This window comes from Heterocephalus glaber, unplaced genomic scaffold (genome assembly GCF_053883595.1).
Source record: "Heterocephalus glaber isolate CG9 unplaced genomic scaffold, H.glaber_assembly_v1.0 deba00001497, whole genome shotgun sequence".
In the NCBI taxonomy this organism is placed as follows: domain Eukaryota; kingdom Metazoa; phylum Chordata; class Mammalia; order Rodentia; family Bathyergidae; genus Heterocephalus; species Heterocephalus glaber.
The window spans coordinates 39,051,697-39,075,413 of NW_028258320.1; the positions used below are offsets into that span (position 1 = coordinate 39,051,697).

General features: G+C 39.2%; 1 protein-coding gene across 3 annotated transcripts in view; it reads right to left on the reverse strand.

Moving 5' to 3' along the window:
* The window catches only part of Pank1 (pantothenate kinase 1), a 62,055-nt gene extending 60,056 nt beyond the window's left edge, over nucleotides 1-1,999 (reverse strand). Inside the window, exons 1-3 of one of the 3 annotated variants that reach the window (XM_087184888.1) lie at nucleotides 945-991; nucleotides 650-774; nucleotides 82-468 (exon numbers count right to left, since the gene is read on the reverse strand). In XM_087184888.1, coding sequence (XP_087041014.1) covers nucleotides 82-349 — 268 coding nt within the window. In that variant the 5' untranslated portion in view covers nucleotides 350-468; nucleotides 650-774; nucleotides 945-991. Of the gene's footprint in view, nucleotides 1-81 lie in introns of all 3 variants that reach the window. The other 2 variants (XM_087184887.1, XM_021253029.2) reach the window with 2 other exon arrangements.
* Nucleotides 2,000-23,717: the final 21,718 nt, after the last annotated feature.

Genomic DNA, 23,717 nt, shown 5'->3' on the forward strand with positions numbered 1-23,717 from the left:
TGCGCCGCCTGCCCCCGCTGTTCCCAGTCCCCGCGCGCTGCGCCTGTTTCGCGCCGGTGCTTTCCTCCCGGCAGGACTTACGCGGCCTGTTCTTCTTCCCCGAGTCCATCCTCCTCCGCAGCCGGCATTTCTTGGCTGGAGAGTCATGCTGAGGGTGGAGAGGCTGCGGCTGGAGCTCGGCCAGGAGCGGGGGTCGTGGGGGCGCCGCGTCGCCGCAGCCCGCAGGAGCTCGGTTGCAGGCTTGCGGCGGATGGAAGCCGTTGTGCAGCAGCCCGTTCAAGGCGGCGGCGCCTGTGTTCACGGAAACCCCTGGGGCCGAGCGTTCCGGCTGCCCTCCGCGGTCACCCATGCCCCGGGCTGACGGGGCAGCGAGCGGCCTCTGGCTCAGGAGGCCTCCCTGGAGGTCATTCTCGGGCGTCTTTATTTCCTTAGATCCTCCCTGCGCCTTCCGATTCCGCAGCCGCAGAGCTGGCACCGGGGGATGGTGAGCCAGGCGCTCCTCCCCTCCTCCCGCCGACTCCCCTACTTCCTCCGCGTCCCGCTCCCCGCGCGCAGGGCCGGCGGCGCGGGTCTGGAGCATGCCGGCCCAGGGCAGGGAATTCGGGACCTCCACCCACCCCCAGCCAGGGACCCCGCCAATCGCCTCCACCTGATCCCTAGGCCGTGCGTCTTCAATGCAGCTTCCTCGCTTTCCAGATCTGTCCCCGCGACTGAGCATGCCCAGTCCTGCCCGCCACCGCCACGAATGAGTTTCAACATGGGGAATGAAGTTCTCTGGGTTTGCAAAAAGGAGACAGGCGGGTTGAGCTTTGTATTACCATCGAGCTGAAAGAGTACTGGGTGAGGTGGGCGCGAGAGAGCCAGCAGCTTCGGGAGGAATGGGGGAGGAAGCCAAATATCTGTAATTTCAAGCTTGCTAATCCTGTCCCTAATGGGCTAGATACCTTTGCAAGGTCACTCAAGTCCGGTCCTCCCCCCACCTGCCCTTCGGTCTATGCGCGCGCGCGCGCGCGCGTGTGTGTGTGTGTGCGCGCGCGCACGCACCCCCTCTCTCGTGGTTTCATAGAGTTAATAGTCTTTTGCGGGAAAGAAATACAGTGAAAGGACAATGAAGAGCAAAACAGAATTAACAAGTATTGGAAAGAAACCTAGTAAACACAGATAATCCAAAACTATAAAAAGCACTTTCCTCACCCAGAAGGAGACAATGCCATTTTAATTATAGAGCAGAATTGCCTCTGGTTTTATGAAAGGAAGGCAGCATCAAATGGTGATCAATATCAAGAACTTTGGAGTCAGCCTTGAGTTCCAGTTTCAACTCAGCCACAGAGCAAACCCAGGCGCTCATTGCTCAGTACACCTAGTAGTAGAACACTGCACTGAGTATGCTTAAGAGACAGGACAAATTTGGGTGATGAGAATTTTAGGAAAGTTATGTCATTGCTTGGCCTCACCTTTTGCATCCATAAAAGGGTCTGTTGTGAGGGAATTGATCTAAAAGTACCTGGTACAATCTTGACACACAATAAGTGCTCAAAAAAGTGTTATGTAAAATTACACGAGATCATTGTTTTAGATTAACTTGCTGCACATCGGGCTAAAAAATCAAAATGGAGTCACTCACCCAAAAGTTCCAGGTCACCAAGTGAAACTAAGCAGTTCATATGACCTAAGAAATCTGGGTTAGAGACATAACAAACTTCCCAAACATGCCAGCTTCAATTGGCAAGATAATAGAGTTCCTTCCGGCTTAATCCATACCCAAAAGAAGTAACTAAAAGTAACTTGAGGCTAGTCTGTGTGGTGGCAAATCCCTGTAATCCCAGCTACTTGAGAGGCTGAAGTAGGAAGATGGCAAATTCAAGGCAGTCTGGACAATGTAGTAAAACCATGCCACAAAAGAAGGGCTATGTAGTTCAGCATAGAGTACTTGCCTAGCATGCTGTATGCCCCAAGTTTAATCCTTCATACTACAGAAAAAAATAAAAGTAATGTGATACTGACTATAAAATTTCTTTTGTTCTGTATCCTTGTCCCCATTTAACAAAGAAATTATCTTTTAAATGATCGACATACTTTTTGTTTCTGCTTTCTTTAAGCCGTTCTGTCTGCAGAACCAACCTCCTTTTAGCCCATTGGAACACTATTCTGTTTTATGGAATGAAGTGCTGCGCAATTCTAGAATTAAAAATAAAGCCAATTAAGATAATTAAAATACTGCTAAGCCAGGCATGAAGGTGCACGCCTGTAATCCTAGCACTTGGGAGGCCAAGGCAGGAGGATTGCAGTAAGTTCGAGGCCGGCCTGGGCTACATAGTGAGTTCAAGGCCAGCCTAAATTACAGAGTGAGACTCTTTTCTCAAAAATAAAATAAAATAATGATAAAATACATTACTATGGTTTTGTCCATTGGCAAGAGGCAGTTAGTATCCTTATTACACTGTTATTATCATCAGTTCATCCTTCATTTCAAGGGAGGGGAACAAACTATGCTCATAGCAATATTTATTGTGCAGTTTATTGTGTATGATATTCTCCATTCTCCATCAAATGTTCTTAGTCTATAGAGGGTCAGAGACTACCCAAGACTGGCTGGCCACTGAGTTCTTGGGCCTTTGGACCTCAGTGCATTAATCAGTTTCCAGGGTACATCTTGGTCTGGAAGACCAAGCTGAATTGCTTAGGAAACAACTTACACCAGGGATGCAAACAGAAGCTTTTGCACTGCAGTATCTCCAAGGATATATTCTCTCCGGCTTGACTCCCAAGGATGGTGAAGGAGGACTAGCCAGATGTTCTGGCCCAGGCAGGACAGAAGTACTGGTACAGGGGACAGAACATCTATCACCTACTTCCTTTCTCTCACTCTTGTCATGATTCTGCCCTGGATCAGTTACATCCAGAATGTGGTAGGGTGGAAGCCAGGTGGCATCTCAGGATTTTTTCAGGTGTGTGTGTAGGAGGTGTGACTTTGAGGCATGAGCTGTGTGCTTCAGGAGGAATATGGAACAAATAATGTAGGAGGAGGAGGGAAACCAGAAGCAACTTCTCTCCTTGTCCTTCACTCATTAATTTATCAATCCTTTATTAAGTGTGTGCTGTGTTGTAGGCTTTAAACCGATGCTGGGGATACAAAGACAAAAGATATCTATCTGTACTGCTTCACTTCAAGAAGCTTAAAATTTTACTAGAGAGAAAAGTCACTGCTTTTTCTGACATGAGTGTTACATAAGAATAATTTAGAGATCTTTACTTTTTGACTTTTAGCCTTTATCTCATTCACATCCTATGCTCCCATGAACTTACACACACTGTACTGTTTCCCAAACATACTTCTTGTGGTTATCTTCTCATTGATTAAGACTCAAACCTAAGTACTTAGTGGAAGACCTCTGAGTAGATCCTCATCCCATCTGAGCTACCCCATTCCCAAGCTCTGTTGGATGCCTTTCTTATATAACCCATCAACCTAAAATTCAAGTCAAAGCACAACAAAAATGGAAACAAAGAATTTATTCCAGGCAAAGTGATGATGGCCACCCAGGGAAACATGTATTTTGGTTATCAAGTATTATAGTTTGTATCTGGAATATTCCCAAAGTCTCTTGTATTGAAGGCATGGTTCCCAGCTATTGCCACTATTGGGAGGTGGTGGAAACGTTAAAAGGTAGGGCCTACTTAGAGGAATTAGGTCACTGGGTGTGTGCGTTTGAAGGGTATATTGGGACCCCTGCCCCTTCCTCTCTTTGATTCTTGGCCACCATGAGGTGAGCAGCTTTGCTCCACAATGTGTTATCAGCTATAATGTTTTGCTTCACCACAGGCCCAAAAACAATGGAGCCAAGTGGCCACAGACTAAAGCCACTGAAACTGTGAGTCAAAATACCCCCCACCCCTTTTGGGGGTAGTGGGGATAGAACTCAGGACCTTGCGCTTGCCAGGCAGGCATGGTGCCACTGAGCTAAATACCCGGCCCAATTCTTTCTCCCTCTAAGTTTATTTTCTCAGATGTTTTGTTACAATGACAGAAAGCTGATTAGCATACCCCAGATAAGTATCCACAATTTTACAAAATGGTGTTTCTATTTATAGTTTTCTACCACTGAGCTACCCCTCTCCCATGCTCTTTTATCAGTTGTGTTTGAAATTACATCACTTGTTAGTCAGGAATTATGATTGGTGCTGCAGCAAGAGAAACCACCAGCAGTGTGAAGAGACAACACACAATGTGGGAAAAAATTTTCACCAGCGGTCCCTCAGTTAAAGGTCTACTATCTAGAATCTATAAAGAACTTAAAAAATTTAAACACCCAATTTAAAAATCCAAATTTAAAGACCCAATCCAAAAATGGGCATCTGAAATGAACAGACATTTATCACACAAAGAAGTAGAAATGGCGAATAAACATGAAAAAATGTTCAACATCACTGGTCATTAGAGAGATGCAAATGGAAACAATGCTGAGATTGCACTTCACTCCAGAAAGAATGGCTGCCATCATGAAATCAACCAATAACAAATGCTGGTGGGGCTGTGGGGAAAGAGGAACCCTGCTCCGCTGCTGCTGGGAGTGTAGACTGATGCAACCACTGTGGAAATCAGTATGGAGATACCTCAAAGAACTAGGACTGGAAGTTCCATTTGACCCCGCTATTCCACTGCTGGGGATCTTCCCCAAAGAATTAAAAGAATCATACCACAGTGATATATGTGCATCCATGTTCACAGCAGCACAGTTTGTAATAGCTAAAACTTGGAAACAGCCGAATTGCCTATCAACTGGAGACTGGATAAAGAAAATGTGTTTCTTAAAAATAAAATGGAGTACTACTCAGCCATAAAAAATGAGAAATTAGAGACATTTATAGCTAAATGGATGCACATTGAGGAGATACTCTTAAGTGAAATAAATACGACACACATGTATAAACACTGAATAGTTTCTCTAGTGTGAGAAACTGAAAGTGTAAATAAGGACTAAAAGGTATAGTGGATAATGTGAAATAGGAAGAAAAGGGGCAAAGGAGAAGGGGAAGTGGGAGGGGTAGGAGAAAGGAAAGAAGGGAATGGAATTAATACGAGAAAATGAAAAAATGGAAACAAAGTCTTTGTAAATAGGGAGGGATGGAGGGGTTGAAGGGAGGGCAGGGGAAGGGGGAAAATAAGAACCAAGAGAGATTATGTAAAGGTGCAAATTTCCAACGATGAATGTCATTATATTGTATACCTGAAATGTACCAATAAAATAAAATTTAAAAAATTTTTAAAATGGTGCTGGCAAAAGTTGAACTTTCATATAAAGAATGGATTGCCTGCAGTGTCAGTTTCTGGGTCATTTGGGGGAAGGAGTCCTTTGCACAAAAGAACGGTAATGGTTAATAAACAATGTTTCAGGAGTTTCGGGTTTGGCCCAGTCCAAAGGTCAGCTTGCATCTGGAGATGGATATTTCTGCGGCCCAGGTCAAAGGTTCAGCCATGACATGGCTGATTCAACAATGCCTCAGTTTCAACCAATGCCAATGCATTTTTATTTTTCTCCCTTGAAGCTTTATCACTCTTTGCTTATCTCAGTATAATTCATCCCTTATTACATTAAGTGCAGTAGTTTCCTCCTTCTTCTTCCTCTTTCTTGTTCTTCTTCCTCTTCCTTCTTCCTCCTCCTCTCTTTCTTCCCATTCCTCCTTTTCCTCCTCTTCCTCTTCTTAAGGATCAGCAAACAAGAAACTAAATCCTCCCTCTCTCTCTCCCTCTCCTCTCCCCGCCCCCAAGCTGGGTGTTTTAAATTAAGAGTCTGGGTTACAAAAAAAGATGGTTGACTTATATTTAAATTACCTGCCTGTCCCCACAAGCAATTTTGATAACTCTCAGCCTCCTAAACCAGAGAGCTGTCGTTATTGAATCCCCAGAATTCAACACTGTACCAGAAACAACGTGGAAGCTGAAGAAATGTGGATGGAATCAGTGAAGGATTCAGTTCCCCCATCGTACTAGTGAAGAAGGTGACTCTTGGGGCTGGGGATTTAGCTCAGTGGTTCTGGCGCCTCGAAAGCGCAAGGTCCGGAGTTCAATCCCCAGTACCAACAAACAAACAAACAAACAAACAAAGAAGGTGACACTTCAGAGTAAAAGCAAGCAGTTTCCTACTTCCTGGCTCAGAGGTGTCATTTTTTTTTTTTTGGTACCTGGGATCGAACTCTGGTCCTTGCACTTGCGCAGCAGGTGGCAAAACCACTGAGCTAAATCCCTAGCCTCTAGAGGTAACATTTTTTGTTGATTATGAGCAGTGGAACTCCCCCAAAAGTAGGCCCAGTTTTACTGGGGCACTATTGATTGGTCCAAGTATATGAATGACTTAAGAGCTGACTGACCAATGACTAATAGGGAAAGCCTTCCAGGATTCCAGGAAAGGTATTTTCCCTATTAAAATAGAGTCTCCAATATAGGTTTGTAACATGGTTTTGTTTCGGGTTTTTTTTGTTTTGCTGAAGATCAGATTTAGGACTTCAGCATGCTAGGCAAGTGCTCTTTCACTGAGCTACACCTCCAGCTTTGTAATCTGGTTTTTAATGATTCTAATGATTTGTAATTTATTGTTGTTTTCCAAAGTCATACAGATAATTCACATCCACTATGCTATCATTACACATTATCACTGTAGAAATTTTAGTTCCTTGCAAAAGTGGTAATACAATCAAATATGTCTAAGCTTAACCAAGTATCCCCAGCAAAACACACACACACACACACACACACACACACAGAGGAAAGAATAAACAAAAAACAAATCATACCTAATATTTTTAGCCACTTAAATATATCAGCTATAGTGTAAGCTCTGTTAAAATGAATACTTCAACTCATAATTTTTTGGTACGGGGGATCGAACTCGGGTCCTTGTGGTTGCACAGCAGGCGGCGAAACCACTGAGCCAAATCCTCGGCCCTTCATAATTTTTTTTTGGTATGGGCAATTGAACTTGTGACCTTGTGCTTTTGAGGCAGGGGGCAGAACCACTGAGCTAAATCCCCAGCCCCTGAATACATAATTTTGTTAAATCAAACTCTTGAGACCAAGGGATTTCTGAAGGCAGGGGTAGAAGGTGGAGTTGAGGGTGGCGTACTAAGCCAGTATAGATGCCAGACAGAAAAAGGACAGAAAAAGATGTTGAGAAAAAATTCTCAATACCTAACAGCAACAAGGCTAGGTAGCAGTTGGAAATATGTCCACCAGACACAGAGCTGAAATTATTTTTATAATGAAAATATAAGGGAGAAAATCCTAAGTTATTTATATTTGCTAGTAGCTATGCAGGTACATTTAGGGGCAACCACTTATTCTGGGGGCAAGGTAAATAATTAACACTTCTTCGAGTTGTTATTTTGTTTAGGTAAAGACCTCTGAAACATTCAAGTCAACCAAAAGCACTGAGTCACTCTGACGCACTTTTCTAGGTGACCCTAGTGTAAAACTTGTTGGTTATAATACTAAATTTTTGACCTACAACATATTATCATTCATCGTTTTTTGAACATGCAATATAAGAAAATGCATGATCACCAATTAAGCATGCTTAGGAATGTGCCTACCTCTACATGTGAAGACAGCACTTTTCTATATGCATATGTTATGGCTTATATGTCTTCCGAAAGCCTCATGCACTCATAGCTGGGCCTTTTGGGCAGTGCCTCCATCATGCGAGTATGACACTGGATCATGGGTGTGTAATACTAGATTAATCCACTGATTGGTTTACCATAGTTCTGGGTGTGGGTGATGGATATATTGAAGAAGGAAGACACACCCCGGGTGTGGGTAGCACCAACCAATAGACTTGCAGCCTAGATGGAAGAAAACAGGAAAGAAGGAAGGCTTGCTGCTTCCTGCCTGGCATGCCATGAACTTTTTCTTCTCTGCCAAGCCCCTCTGCCTTGCTGCCATGCTGCCATGCTGCCCTGCCTTGGAACCAGCTAACTATGGACTAAAACGTTTACAAATTGAGCCAAAGTAAACCTCATCTCCTTTAACTTGTGAGTGTCAGGCATTTTGTCCCTGCAACGAGAAAGTGACAGGATATATATGTTTCCTCAGTGAAATTTTCTTGCTATCTTTATCCAAGGAGACAAACTGCTTTGGTAGCACTCTTCCTATTTGTACAAGTAATAATCTTTTCTTCACTGTTTTATCTCCTGGGTGTGCTTATTAGCTTTGTACTTACTTGGGACAAACCACTGAATTTGGTTACACGTTGAACCTGCATTGCCTTATAGATAAAAGAGGTATGATAATAATGAAGCTGGAAAAGCTTTGGAATAAGAGAGCAGTCCACAAGAAAAGGTAATATTTGCTTTTGGATTGATTAAGCTTAACAGTACAAAAATTTTATACTTAAACATGTGGTGTGCTTTAATGGGCTTTTAAAATTTTTTATTTGTATTAGTACATATTTGCAGTACATAATGATTACATTTATTGTGGGGAATTGGTATATGTACATAACACATCTCAATTTTTTTCTCCCCCATGCTTTAAAATTAATTTTTTGGCAGCATCAGATTCATTTATCTATTTTTATAAGTCCTTATCAAGTTAATTATCATAAATACAGATTAACTGCCAGACTGACAAACTGGAAAACATAAAAAACACATAAGATAATTAAACTAAATCAGATACACTTTTAGATACATTATCCATGCTGAATTACAATAACATTCTTGTCTCTCCTTTTTTCCTATGTTTGTCTTTTACTTTGCATTTTATTTTATATATTGGGCTTCTCATATAAGAGAAAACATGTGATACTCAAGCTTGTGTGTGTGATTTACTTAATATTATGGTCTCAAAAAGGATCCATTTTCCTACAAATGGCTCAAGTTTGTCCTTCTTTATGACAGAGTGGTATTCCATTGTGTATAGATACCATGTTTTCTTTACCCATTCATCTATTAATGGACATACAGGCTGCTTCCAAGATTTAGCTATTATGAATTGTGATGCTATAAAAATGGATATGTATACATCATTGTGATATGAAGTCTTTAACTCTTTCAGGAAGATACCTAGAAGAGGAATAGCTGGGTCAAATGAAATTTCTGTTTTTAGTTTTTCTGAAGAATCTCCATACTGATTTCCATAATGACTGCACCAGTTTACACTCCCACCAACAATGAAGAAGGGTTCCTTTTACCCCCATAGCTCTCTAGAATTTATTTATTTATTGGTGATAGTCATTCTTTCTGAAGTAAGATGAAATCTCAGTGTTATGGCTTATAGCTAGATGTTCCTCCAAAGCCTCATGCGTTCATAAGTGAGGCTTTTCATAGGTAGCTGGACTGAGGATGTGTGAATGTGAATTAAGAGTGTGTGATATCTAAATAGTTTACTGATTTGTTTAGCATAGTTCTGGGTGTGGATAATGGGCAGCCCTACCCTGGGTGTGTATGGCACCCACCAATAGGCTTGTAGCCTGGATGGAATGTAAAAGGAAAGATGGAAGGCAGGCTCACTGCCTTCTTGCCTACCCTGCCATGGACTGTTTCTCCTCTGCAATGCTCCTCTGCTATGTCAGCCTGCTTTAGAGCCATCCAGCTTTGGACTGAAACCTCTACAAACTGTGAGCTAAAATAAACCTGTCCTTCTTTAACTTCAGGTGTCAGATATTTTGTCTCAGCAACAAGAAAGTAACTAAGACAGTGCTGTTTAATTTGCATTTCTTAAATGACTAGGGATGTTGAACATTTTTTCATATATTTATTGGCTGTACTTCTTCATCTAAGAAGTGTCTATTCATTTCAGATGCCCATTTTTAAAATTAGGTCTTTAAATTCAGGGTCTAATTTTTCTCAGTTCTTTATATATTCTAGATATTAGTCCTCTGAGGACTAGCTCCCTCTAGTTTTTTCCTGTTTTGCAGGTTGTCTCTTCACTGTGTTTGTGGTTTCCTTTGCTGTGCAGAACCTTTTTAATTTGATGTGATCCCATGTGTTGATTCTTGGTACAATTTCTTGTGTAACTGGGATTCTGTTCCAGAAAGTCTTTTTTTTTTGTTCTGGAGATCAAACTTGGAACCTTTTGCTTGTGAGGCAGGCGGCAGCATCACTCAGCTTAATCCCCGGCCCTGTTCAGAAAGTCTTTGCCTACACCTACATCTTCAAGAGTTTTACCTATTTTGTCTTCCAGCAGATTGTTTCTGTTTCAATATTTAGATCTTTGATCCATTTTGACTTTAGTGCACAGTGGGAGATATGGGTATAGGATCAATCTTCCACAAATGGATAGCCAGTTTTCCCAGCATCATTTGTTAAAGATAACGCCTTTGGCAAAGGATTTGACCTCTTTGTCAAAGATAAGGTAGTTAAGTGTGCCTGAAGTTATTTCTGTAAGCTCTAATCTGTTGTATTGATCCACAAGTCTGTATTTTTGCCAATAATGTGCTAATTTTATCACTGTAGCTTTGTAGTGTAACTTGAAGTCTGGGATTGTGATGTCCTCTGTCTTACCCTTGTTGCTCAGAATTGCTTTTGCTATTCTAGGTCTCTTCTACTTCCATATGAATTTTAGTACTGCTTTCTCTAGTTCTGTAAGAAACTGTATTGGTCTTTTTATTGGGATTGCATTAAATCTGTTAATAAAATGGAAGTATAGCCATTTTGAATATATTGGTTTTGCTTATCCAGGAACAGGGGATATCTTTCTATTTTCATATGCCCTCTGATCTCCTTTTTCAGAGTACTGCACTTGTGATTATAGAAGTCTTTCACTTTCTTGGTTAAGTTAATTGCTAAATGTTTCATTTTTTCTTGATGCTATTATGAAATGTGTTGTTTCTGTAATTTCCCTCTCAGTGAGTTTTTTTTTTGGTACCAGGGATTGAACTCAGGACCTTGCACTTTCGATGTAGGTGCTGGAACTACTGAGCTAAATCCCTGGCCTCAGCGAGTTTCTTATTGGTGCACAGGAATGCTACTGATTTTTGAGTGATAAATTTGTATCCTGCCATGCTACTGAATTTTGTTATTAATTCTAGGAGTCTTGTGATGCAGTTTTTGGGGGTCATCTGTGTAGAGGACATCCCTGGAATAAATCCTACATGGTCAAGATGCATGATCTTTTTGATGCTATGATGTATTCTTTTTGTCAGGATCTTATCGAACTTTTTGCATATATGTTCATTAAAGAGATCTGCTTATAGTTCTCTTTCTTTGGTTGGGTCCTTTTCTAGTTTTGGAATGAGGGTAGTGCTTGCTTCCACGAATAACTTTAGGAGTACTGGTTTCCTTTCAATTTCACAAAAGACTTTAAGGAGTGCTCGCATTAGATATTCTCTAAAGTTCTTGTGAATCACAGTGAACATATCAGGATCTGGGCAGTTTTTAGTTGGCAGGTTTTTTTTCCCCCAGTTTTTTGTTTGTTTGTTTTGTTTTGTTTTGACTTCTTTAACTCACTGACAGGACTTTTATATCTTCTTGGTTCAGCTTTGGTAGTTCATAGGTATCATAGGAATCTGTCCATTTCTTTTGAATTTTCCATTTGATTAGACTACAGCTTCTTAAAACAGTTACTGGATTTTCTTCTGGATTTACTTACAACAGTTACTGGATTCTTCTGGATTTTGGCAGACTCCATTTTAATTTTGCCTTTTTTATTTTAATTACATGGATTTGGGTTTTTCTCTTTTCTTATTTTGGTAAGATTGGCTAAGGGTTTTTTGTTTGTTTATTCCTTCAAAGAACTAACTCAATTCATTGATTCTTTGTATTGCTTTTCTAGTCTTAATTTTATTAACTTCTGCTCTGATCTTTGTAATTTCCTTCCTTGTACTAGCTTTCTGTTTGGGTTGCTCTTGTTGTTCTAGGAACTACAGGGGCATTATTAGGTTATTTATCTGAACTCATTCTGTTTTTCTGATGTGGGAATTCAACACTATAAACTTCCCTCTTAAGACTGCCTTCATTACATCACATAGGTTCCAGTATGTTGTACTGGCATTATCATTTGATTGTAGGACTAATTCTTCTTTAATTTCATCTGTGAACTATTGATTATTCAAGAGGGCATTATGTAATTTCTAGTGTTTGCATAGTTCCTGTGGTTTCTTTCACCATTTGTTTCTAGTTTCACTGCATTATGATCTGATAATATGCATAGAATAATTTCAATTATTTTGCATTTACTTAAGCATGCTTTATGGGTAGTATGTGGTCTATTTCAGAGAAAATTCCATACAATGCTGAGAAGAATGTGTATTCTGTTGTTGGATAGAACACACTGTAGATATCTATTAAGTCCATTTGTTTAAAGGTTTGGTTCAAGTGTTATTTGTTAATTATTTTGATCTGTCCATTTGTGACAGTGGGGTATTAAGGTCTCTCCTTACAGTTGTATTGTGTTTATCTTTCATGTCCATTAGTGTTTGTTTTACGAAGCTGAATGTACCAGTGTTTGGTGCATTTATGTTTATAATCGTTATCTCTTTGTGTTGAATTATTCCCTTAACATGTTCACAACAAGGCCATAATTCCTAATTCATATGTCTTGATGTCAGGTGGCTTTCATCCACCAGAGTTATATGTATGACTCTTTTATTGGTCAGCATAGGGTAGTCCCATTGGGTGGTATAAGCACCTGATGGGATTATAATGCATGCATTAACAGTGTTTCAAGCCAGTGGGAACATGTTGACCAATATTTAGTACCTTCTTTGCTTCTTCTATTAGTTTTGGCTAGAAATCCACTTTGTCTGAAATTAGGATAACTACTCCTACTTTTTTCTCAGTTCCCATTGAATGGAATATTGTTCTTCATCCTTTGATTTTTAAACAATGAGTTTCTTTTTTGAATTAAATGTGTTTTTTGTATACTGCATATTGTTGTGTTTTGTTCCTTGATTTGATTCATTCTGCCAATCTGTATCTTTTGATTGGGGAATTGAGCCCATTCACATTGACAGTTATTACTGAGAGGTACTGACTTATTTTCCTATTACTAATTTTTTTTCCTTTTGCTTAGTTGCTCATCCCACCAGGTGTACTCATTCTTTTTAACTTATTGACAATGTCGGCTTCATTGTCTCTTTCTATGCTAACCTTTAGAATTTTTTGTAATGCTCATTTGGTGGTTATGAATTTCTGAGGTGCTCTTTGTCATGGACATACCTTATTTCTCCATCAATTTTGAAGGAAAATTCTGCAGGATACATAAGTTGGGCTTGGAAACTGCTATCTTTTAGGGCCTGAAACACTTTGCTCCAAGCCTTCTTGGACTTTAAGGTTTGTGTAGAGATGTCTGCTGTGCTAATGGCATTATCTTTATGTGTGAGTCATTGCCTTTCTGTAACAGCTTACAAGATTTTGTCCCTCTGAGGGAATCCTGGTACTCTTGAATATAATGTGGTATGTAGAAGTTCCCTTTTGGTTTTGTCTATTTGGGGTTGTATATGCCTCACTTATCTGTATGTTAAGTTTTTCCCTGTATTTTGGAAGTTTTCTTCCATTTCTGTGAACAGGATTTTTTTATGCCATTTGTGTTGTCTTCTGATTTTGCACTTAGTTCAGTTACTCTTAGGTTAGTCTGCGTTGCATCATTTAGCAGCTGTTGGATCAATTTTTCATGTTCTCTTATTGCTTTTAAGGTGTCTTTGAGTAGTTGGGCTTTTGAAGGCATCACTGTCTTCTAGTTCTGAAATTCTGTCCTCATATATTGGTCACTTCTGGTGCTCATATGTCAATATAATTTTTAATCTCCTGGATTCCTGATTGAAAACTTTTCATGGACTCTAGGTTTTTGTTTTTTGGGGTTTTTTTTTTTTTTTTTTTGGTAAACTGGTTATTCACATTTTGTATCATTTTGTTTAGCTTTTTGTTGGTTTTCTGAAAGCTCCTGGATCATGTTGGTTATTACTTCCATTACCTGTTTAGTTATATTTTCTGTGATTCCACTGAGTACTTCTTTGATCTGTTTTTTAACCTTCTCTCTTATCCTTTTGAGAAACTCAAGCATGTGGCTTATGCTGTTCTGCCCCTTGGTACCCTCTGGACTAGCTTTGGGAGATTTGGGAGGCATTTTGTTGATTTGTCTTTTCACGTTTCTATTGTTTTGGGTGTGTGTGTGTATATGTGTGTGTGTGTGTGTGTGTGCATGCTGTTTGTGGATGCTTATAGTGTAAAGACTTTGTTGCTAGCATAGATATTTCTTTAGCTGCTTTTCAGTGATGTACTTTGAGTGTGGCTACCTATATAGTCCTTTACCTTATCCCTAAGATCCAACCACCTTGGTTAATTTGGGAGGGGAGAATAAAGTGTAATTAACCCAACAACTGAGTTTTCTGGGAACATACTCTAGTATTGTTAATGTCACAAAGGTAATCTGAGTGTTGATTTACAGAAAAATAATGACAATTATGTGACCCTAGTAATATTAAGCAAATTGGCTATAGTGATATCATCCAAGACAAACTGGATATTAAAATACTGTAAGAGTCACCTATATACATGTACCAATTCCCCATAATGAATGTAATAGTTATTACTGCAAACATGTAATAATAAAAACTAAAAATTATTCCCAGCATTCAGAAGGCTGATGCAGGATTGCCACGAGTTTGAGGCCTGCCTGGGCTACACAGTGGGTTCAAGATCAGCCTAAACTACATAATGAGACCCTGTCTCAAAAAACCAAACCAAATCAGTATGGAAATAGCTCAAAGAACTAGGACTAGAGGTCCCATTTGACCCAGCTATTCCCCTGCTGGGTATCTTCCCCAAAGAATTAAAAGAATCATACCACAGCGATTTATGTGCACCCATGTTTATAGTGACACAGTTTGTAATAGCTAAAGCTTGGAAATAGCCCAAGTGCCCATCAACTGGAAACTGGATAAAGAAGATGTAGTTTTTTTTAATAAAATGGAGTAGTACTCAACCATAAAGAATGAGAAACTAGAGACATTTATAACTAAATGGATGCATATCGAGGCCATACTCTTAACTGAAATAAATAGGACATACGTGTAAATACTGAATAGTTTCTGTAGTGTGAGAAACTGAATGTGTAAATAAGAATTAAAATGATTAAAATGAATAATTGGTAATTTCAAATAGGAAAAGGTCCAAAGGTGTGGGGGGGGGGAAGGGGAGAAGGGAAAGGAAAAATTATGAGAAAAGAAAAAAAAAAGGAAATGAAATCTATGTAAATAGGGAAGGGTGGAGGGGGTGAAGGGCACACAGGTAATGGGGGAAAAAATAAGAACTAAGATACATCATGTACAAGTACAAGCACCCAATGATAAATGTAAATGAATTGTATACCTAAAATGTACCAATAAAAGAATTAAAAACAAAAAACAAAAAAACCAACCAAACAAACGAAACTAAAAATTAAACCAAGAACCAATTATGTACCACCCCTAACTCTGGATAAGAAATCCACAATTATGGTGTAAACATGAAGACAACCCAGCTATTGGTTTATATTCATGTACTAAATGCAAGAGCTATATCTTCCTTAATGGTAGAAAAGAATTTTACAGAGTTAACTATCAAAAGATTAATGAGACTTTGTGGTAATACCATTAAAGATATAGGGTTTTGGAATGGGGAAATGCAAGAGGGAAAATTTGAAGTCTTAAACAACAGTATATGATATTGTTATTGAGTAGCTCCTTCTAAAAGTGACTCACCAAAGAAATATTACCAAGTCTTGGGTTGCTTGCCTCTCCTGGAGTTAGATTCCAGGTTTTTCTCATCTCAAAAATTTGAATAAAATGACTAAAAAGCAGTGGTAAAGTTTATCTGAAAAACTAAAAGTAAGAGTGAGTGAGAAATGGGCTATGCAGAGGAAGCTTAGGGTGAGTAAAAGAGAAATAAGCAAGATAAAAGTATATCCTGGAGGAAACAAGGTGGGATATTGTGAGGAACACCACTATAGCAAGCTCTTCTTGGTGTCTGTGTCCTATCATACTGTCCAAATCTCGAGGAAACCCAAGAGAACTTCTACGTATGGATCCTGAGAGGTGATGCTGGGATCCCATGCCTCAGGATGACATCAGGTCTAGGCCATCTCTCCAAAACCTGGACAAGTTCTCGTGATAAGCCCATGTTCAGGGTTTTGGGAATTATTTTGCACATGTGTTCCAGGATCTTATAATTAACAGGTCATGCCTACTTCCCTGCCAGCTTTGCTATATCCTAATTTCCTATGTCAATATGAGAAGGAGGAGAGAGAAGTGGTACAAAGGGCCCTATTAGGGAGTAGAAGGATGTTTACAGAATTAGGTAAAGGTAAGAGAAAAACCAATGGGAAATAGAAGATAAAAGAAAAGAAGGAAGAAAAACAAGAAATTACATAGGGAATAAAAATAAGAGAAAAAATTAAAGGGCAAAATATTAAAAAGGGGAAGAAAAAAATAAAGAAAAAAAGAAGAAAAAGAGAAAGCAAGGAAGAAGGACAAAGGAAAATTCCTCAAGTGCCAATAAACTGGTGGAAAGGTAAAAAGAAAAAAACAAAAACCCTAAAAACAACACACACACTCACTAAACAAAAACAACAACATAGAAGCAAACCAAAACCAAAAAAGTAAAAACTAAACAAACACAACAACAAAAGGAAATTTCTGTGTGATTTCAAATGTGTGATTTTCTTTTAGGATCTACAATTTTGGGGCAGTCTCTAAATCAGAACACATCCCTCCTCATGCTGGTAGTTAAAGAAGGTGGTAAGACCTCAGATTTGTGCTGGATGTGGTCACCAGCAGGCAGTAGGATTAAGACCAAGGGCACCAATGCTGCAACTTTTAAATCCAAAACAATTCAGCCTGAGTCTGGCTTCTGCCTGTGGGAGTGGGGCCTGTGTCTTTAAACTTAAACCCCTAGCAGGTCTCTTTCCAGCGTGACTGCAGCTCCCTGACCATAGCTGTATAACATGGCTGTCTCTCACTCATTCACTGCGGGAAACTAACACTCTAAATTGAAGCCATCCTGTGATTGCTCTGAGTCACAGGTTCAAACAATCAATCCTTCCTTGGAATGGTGTCCGACCAAGCACTCTTTTCAGGGGATTTGGCAGGCACCTGGATTGGAATTACTCACCTGCTCCTGCCTGTTGAAGGACTTATGTGAAAACAGAATCCTGAACTCTCCCTGCGGCTCACAGCATGTGCCTGTCTGTTCCCTTGACACATTTCTCCCTGAAGCCTTCTGGGGTCCTCAACTTTCACTGTGTGTCTGTAGATTCAGTCTCCCTTTCCAGTGAGCTACAAGCCAGGACCTGAGAAGAAAGTGAAGCTTGTCCTTTCCCTTATCCATGCTGTGTGCTGTCTCAATTTCTCTTTAGGTTGTAATTTTCCTGTCAGATTCTTCTTGGTTGCAGGGGATGTACTTCTCTCTTTTTTGCTTCCCCAAATTGTTATTTTCCAGTGTCTGGATTCCAAGTCTCAGAGAGGCTGAGATGTTGTGGCTTACCACTCTGCCATTTTCCTGGAAGTCACTTTCATAGAATTTAAGTCAAAAATTTAATATACATTCAGAAATACGAAAGTCTTTTCTTGGTCCCTTTTTTATTCTCTGAAGCTGTTAACTGATTAACTTCCCTTATCTTTTTCCTCCTTCATCCTCTGGCCCTTGTAATTAAATTTAGGGCATCTCAGAAATTTTCTTTTACCAGTTTTAAAGAATTGTTGGAACACTGACTACCAAATAATTTTGACCTAGGATAAGAGTAATTCTTTTCTCTTTACTGTTCTTCAAGTTGCTTTCTCTCTGCTGATAGAGTATTTTCTTCTAACATTTGTACCCAAGATACTTTTATTGCCTATTTAAGTTTTGGAGTCTTTGGTTGGTTTGTTTTGGTCAACAGAGATGGAAAAATATAGCATCAGCAGCTGCCACTAACAGTAATAACCATGTGTGCAGGGATGAAACAGCCCTCACAAACTTCCTGTTAGTCACTAATACTTTTTGAATATCTACTAATTAGTATTTGAAGAAGTATGGGTGTGGTGGCCCAGATTTAGATACCATAAAATTAAAGCGACACCAAGTAACCCCAAGTATTGGGCATATATTCAAGAAGGGAGCTGGTTCAATAAAAGTTGTAATTGTTGTATTATCTCCTATTTATTTAGTTTTCACATGATATACACGGTACTAAACACACTATAAGTGTCATTTTTGTCACAGTAAAGATTATCAACTTGATTGGCTTGGGTGCTGCCTGGGGGACTAGTAAACCACATTTCCAGGTGGGTCATGGAGATCTAATCTTGGGGTCTGTGTCTGGCCCCTAACCTCTTCCTCTCTAGTGCATTTCCCCTGCTCTCCTTCTTAGTTTCCATGAACTATGCTGCTTTTCTCCGCCATCTCTTCCAACATCATGCTTCTGCCTTGATCCAAACTGATCATAGATTGAACCCTCTGAACCATGAGCCAAATAAACCATTGTGGGTGTCATTGGTCCTGGCATTGGAAAAGGTGATCAATATGTCTTTGTAATCACAGTACTCATATGAGCTGGATACTATTATTATCCTCATGCTCCAGATAACAAGCTTAGAGAGGCTCATTAACTTAAACAAGTTCACACAGCAGAAAATGGTGTCACTGAATTGGAACTAAGGTCTGAATAGCCTCAGAACCTATTATGGCATAATATAAAATACACTGGGTATTTTATATTGTGTATTTGCCTCTAATTCCTGTCACAGAACTCCTAGAATCCTGGGAATTTCCTGAGTCACAGGAGTGCCTTTTGTGATTTATAACAAATCTTTTTATGAATGAGTGATGAGTTTATGCCAATGAGGTGAGTCCGGGGCAGGCCTCAGACAGGCTCAGAATTGGATCAGTCTCCATAATATCTGAAGTGATTAAAAAACTAGTGGATTAAAAAAAAGAAAACTAGCGGGTTAAAACTTTCAGTACCATGCACCAACCTACAGAGACTAAACTCTATAAAAAATCTCTTACATAATAAAACTTGATGTCCTTCCAGGTTGCTGAATACATGGAGCTACTGAGAGAGTAGTACTTCCGCCATTCTTTGCGCAGTGCATCCTTTCATATGGGTATTCGTCTGCATCCTTTAAATATCCCTTATAATAAACAGGTAAGCATAAGTACAGTATTTCTCTGAGTTCTCTGAGCTATCCTAGCAAATTATTTAATTCAATAAGGAAAGTCAGAAGAATTTCAGTTTATAGCCAGTCAGAAGCAAAGGTCACAACCTGAGACTTGCAATTGGTATCTGAAATGGGAACAGTCTTTTGGGACTGAGCCTCTGCTTAACCTGTGGGATCTGATGCTGTTTCCAGATAGATAGTGTCAAAATTCAGTTTATAGGATACCCACTTGCTATCTACCAGATAATTGGTTGGCATGTGAGGAAGCTTCTCTACCTCTCACATCTGGTCACAGATGTGTTCCATTTTGTGAGTGTGAAATTTGAGAGGACAGGGTCCCCCCCTAGGCACCACTTTACTCCTACATATGTCATAACTCTGCTGTAGTGTGTCCCAGTAGGTGGCACATCTCCCACTACTTGTAGATTTTATACCATGGTTACAAACACCTGATATAAGATTCCAATGTCTGCATAGCTTTCATAACAATTATTGGATTGCTTTCTCAGAGACAATTCTTTTGCACTCCAGCATCTTACTTATTGTTTACAAAAGAGCCTTTTTGGAGCTGGTTGTGGACACACATACTTGTAATCCCAGGACTTAGGAGGCTGAGACAGGAGAATCACATGTTTGAGGCCATTCATTTGGGCTACACAGAAAAACCCTGTCTCAAAACAATAAAAATAACAAAAAAGCCTTTATGACCATTAAAATAATTTTCTAGTTCAATTTCCACCACATACATATACAAAATTCTAGCTTTGATTTCTATTTTGTATATTTATTCAAAAATATTTCTATTCAACAATTCTTTTAAACTGATACCATCATGGGCAAGGCACTGTTCTAAGTACTAAGATTACAGTGATTAAACAAGAGGGAAAAAAAAGGCCCTTGCCATCATGGAACATACATTCTTGTGAAGGGGAAGGCAGCTAACAGAAAGATAAAAATACATATATACATAAATACATATAGATTGTGTTAAGTGACATAACAAATAAAATAATGGAAAGACAATAAGTGGAAGAAGGGGCCTAGCTTTACATGGGAGTAGTTAAGGAAATCACATTTATGCTGATTCCTGGAGATTGAGATATAACCAGAAAGGAGATTTGGAAGTGTTTTAGTTTATGGAAGAAGGGAAATACACATAGATGCACACACATGTGTAATCATTTCTCCATAATCAAATTTTAGTATTTTCAGCATGCTGATGACTAGAATGTAAACACATTTCTTCAAGAATGATAGAAGACAGGAGATTCTTCTATGAGAGCTCCAGCATTCTGGACATTCATATTTGTCTTATAGTCACCTTGTTTTCTATTCCCTCTGAATAGTAAAGATCTATTATCTCCAAATAAAAAATGCTACTTGTAAGGGAAAGGTTTTTCCCTCCTATTTTCATACTCAACACAGTATAGAGCACTTCTATAATTGAAATTGTGTGAGTTTTTCCAAGTCTACGGACACATCAAGCAATTATCCACTAGATACTGTGTGGATGTCTTACATCTACTAATTCAATCCAATTCTGACACTGTCTGCCTGTCAAATGCCATGGTTTAAGGGGTAAGTCATACAAGATTGCTCCCCATCTAAGACGCTAATTGCAAGTCCCATGTGGTGACATGTACTGTACTTCTAACCAACCAGCTACAAATCAGGGTTCCCATTACCTTCTGCTCAAGTTAGATTATTTGTTAGAATGGCTCACAAAACTAAGAGAAACACTTTACTTAGCTTTATAATTATTTATATTTAGATTTATATTAGATTAATTATAAAGGCTACAGATGAGCAACCAGATGAAAAGATGCATATGGCAAGAAATGGGGCACAGAGCTGGGGAGAAGGAAGGGAGCTTCCATACTTTCTCTAGGTGTACTGCGCTGTAAAGTGCATGCTCCATGTTCTGTCTCTCCAAATCTATGATCAAGGACAGGACACTTGGAGCTCTGCTGCTATCATGCTGCCTGCCAGATAAAACAGCAGAAGTGCACCCTCCTCCTCCTTGGTCTGTTGCAGACGTTGCACAAGTGCATCTGTTTGGCAAAGCTAGCCCATGTACAAGATTCAAACTGTAAGGAAATCTAGGACATGCAGTGTTTAACTTTCTCGTGTCTATCATACAATACAGCATGTTGTAAGTGGTTGAAATGGAGTTGAGTGAACCCATCTCTTTGTAGGCCACAAACCTTAACAGAAAATTTTGATAACTAGGTATTATGGATGGTGAGACTTTTCTGTATCCTGGAAACTTCTTTAGTGCCAGGCAAACCAGGACAATTGGTTACCCTATGAAGTATCAAGGTTTGAAACCCCCCGTATATTCCTCCAGAAGGAATGAACTGAAAGCAAGACTAAACAAGTAATAACACTGATGACAACTATGTTATGGTGTTAAAAATTCTATCTCTGAAGTTACTCACATGAAGGTTTGAATCCCTCCTCCTCCTTTTACAAGCTGTGTAATGTGGTGCTGTGTAAGCTTGATTAAGCTGATTTCTGTCTTAGCCAGTTTCTTCTCTATATCGCTATCCAGTAGAATTCTTGAGTGTGTGGTTTTTCTGTTTTGTTTTGTTTTGAGACAGGATTTTGCTATGTGGTCCAAACTGCTGTTGAACCCACAATCAGCCTCAGTCTCTCTAGGAGATGGGATACAAGCAAGTGCCACCACCCTTGGCCCAACAGAATGCTGTGACAAGGGAAATACACTGTATCTATACTACACAGTAGTATTGTAATCATTGGCCATACTTTTTTTTTTAGTACTTAAAATGTGGCTAATGTAATTAAGAGACTGGATTTTAATTTTAATTTTGTTTAAATTAATTTCCATTTAAATTTAAATAGCATCATGGTTAGTGGCTATCATATTAGATAGGAGATAGTACCGTATATGACGGGGTGACAATGTTGCCTATCTAATTTGTTTTATTTATTTAATAAATTTTCTATTTGTTATATGACCATCTATAGATGTTAGGCTAGAAAAACATGTAGCTTACAATCTACAGATGTAGTCAGATCCTTGACAGATGAGAAAACACAATAACTATGGTTTATGCTTAGTAGTATAAAGAAAGTAAACAGGACAGTGTCCTGTAGAATAATACAAAGTGCATTCTTTAAATGGGTTCAGGAGAAGCTCTTTGAGGAGATGGTACATGTCTCAAACTCCTTCCACTGATGTCTTCCAGCTTAGGGTGACCATGTAACACAACTCTAGCCAGGGAGATAAAAGTAAACTTGTCAAGTGATAGTTCAGAAAATTTTTTATGTTTTTGATAAAAAAAGGAACTGAGAGACAATTTGGGGACACAACCATTGTCCAAAGATGAGCAATTTGAGTATTATTAAGGATAATGATTATGATATACTGAAACACATTAAATATGTTTAAATCCATATATTCTTAAAACTCTGTGTGTGTGCTAGGAACTGAATCCAAGGCAGTGAGCATGATGCTAGGCAAGTGCACTATCACTGAGCTGTACTCACAGCCCAACATAATTTTTTTTTCCTGAGAGCTTGATTATCACTGAAGGATGCTAGTGAATGGATGCAATATTTTAGACACTGGTAAAATAAGGGAAAGTATGGAGCATTTATTTTCCTTTTTTGTCTGTATCTATTAGGTAAACTAATAATACAGAAAGAGTTTCTCTTTATAAAAGTACAGTATTTCAGCTAATAAATGGAGAAGGAATGATGGAATTAAAACAATATTTTTTCACAACAAATTAATGGATTTACATAATCATCAAAATCTGGTAACACTCCGGGAGGCTGAGGTAGGAGAATCACAAGTTTCAGCTCAGCATGGGCAACTTGGTGAGACCCTGTCTCAAAAAAAGGGGATGGGGTGGGAATGTTCTGGAAAGTTGTTCATTGCAAACCCCTTGGATTCAGTCTTCTGAACCACAGGAGAGAAGGGTAGGGGAGGAGGAAAAGTCATTCATTAAGTACTTCTAGATAGCTACTATGATTTGGGTTCAAATGTGCCCAAAGGACCATATGCTAAAGGTTTGATAACCAGTCTATGGCACTACCGGGAAGTGGTAGAGCTTTCAGGAAGTGGGGCTTAATAGCTCACTGGGGACATGCCCTTGAGGAGGACATACGGATTCTGTGGCCCTGCTCACCTTTGCTTTTTGGCCTCCGTGAGGTAAACAGATCTCCTTCATCATACACTACTGCCATAATGGACAATATTGCAACAGACCCAAAGCAATGGGCCAAGTGACAGCAGATTACAACCTCTAAAACTGTGAGCAAAAATAAATCTTTCTTCATTATAAGTTGATTATTCCAATTTCTTTTTTACAGTGCAGAAAACTAACAATAAGTAGAATGCAATAGCCTTGCCAAGAAAAAAAGCAACAACAAAAACAAATCTGAATTTAATCAAATCTGTCAATCCAACTATTAACTTACAGTGTTACAGAGAATACAGGAAAATCCAGATTATGGGAGACTTTACAGAGCAAATGACCCAGTTTTTTAAAAAAAATAATTTGAGAGGAAAGAAAAAAGAGGATCTCATAGATTAAAAAGGACTTCAAAGGCATATCAAATAAGTATTTTATTTGGATA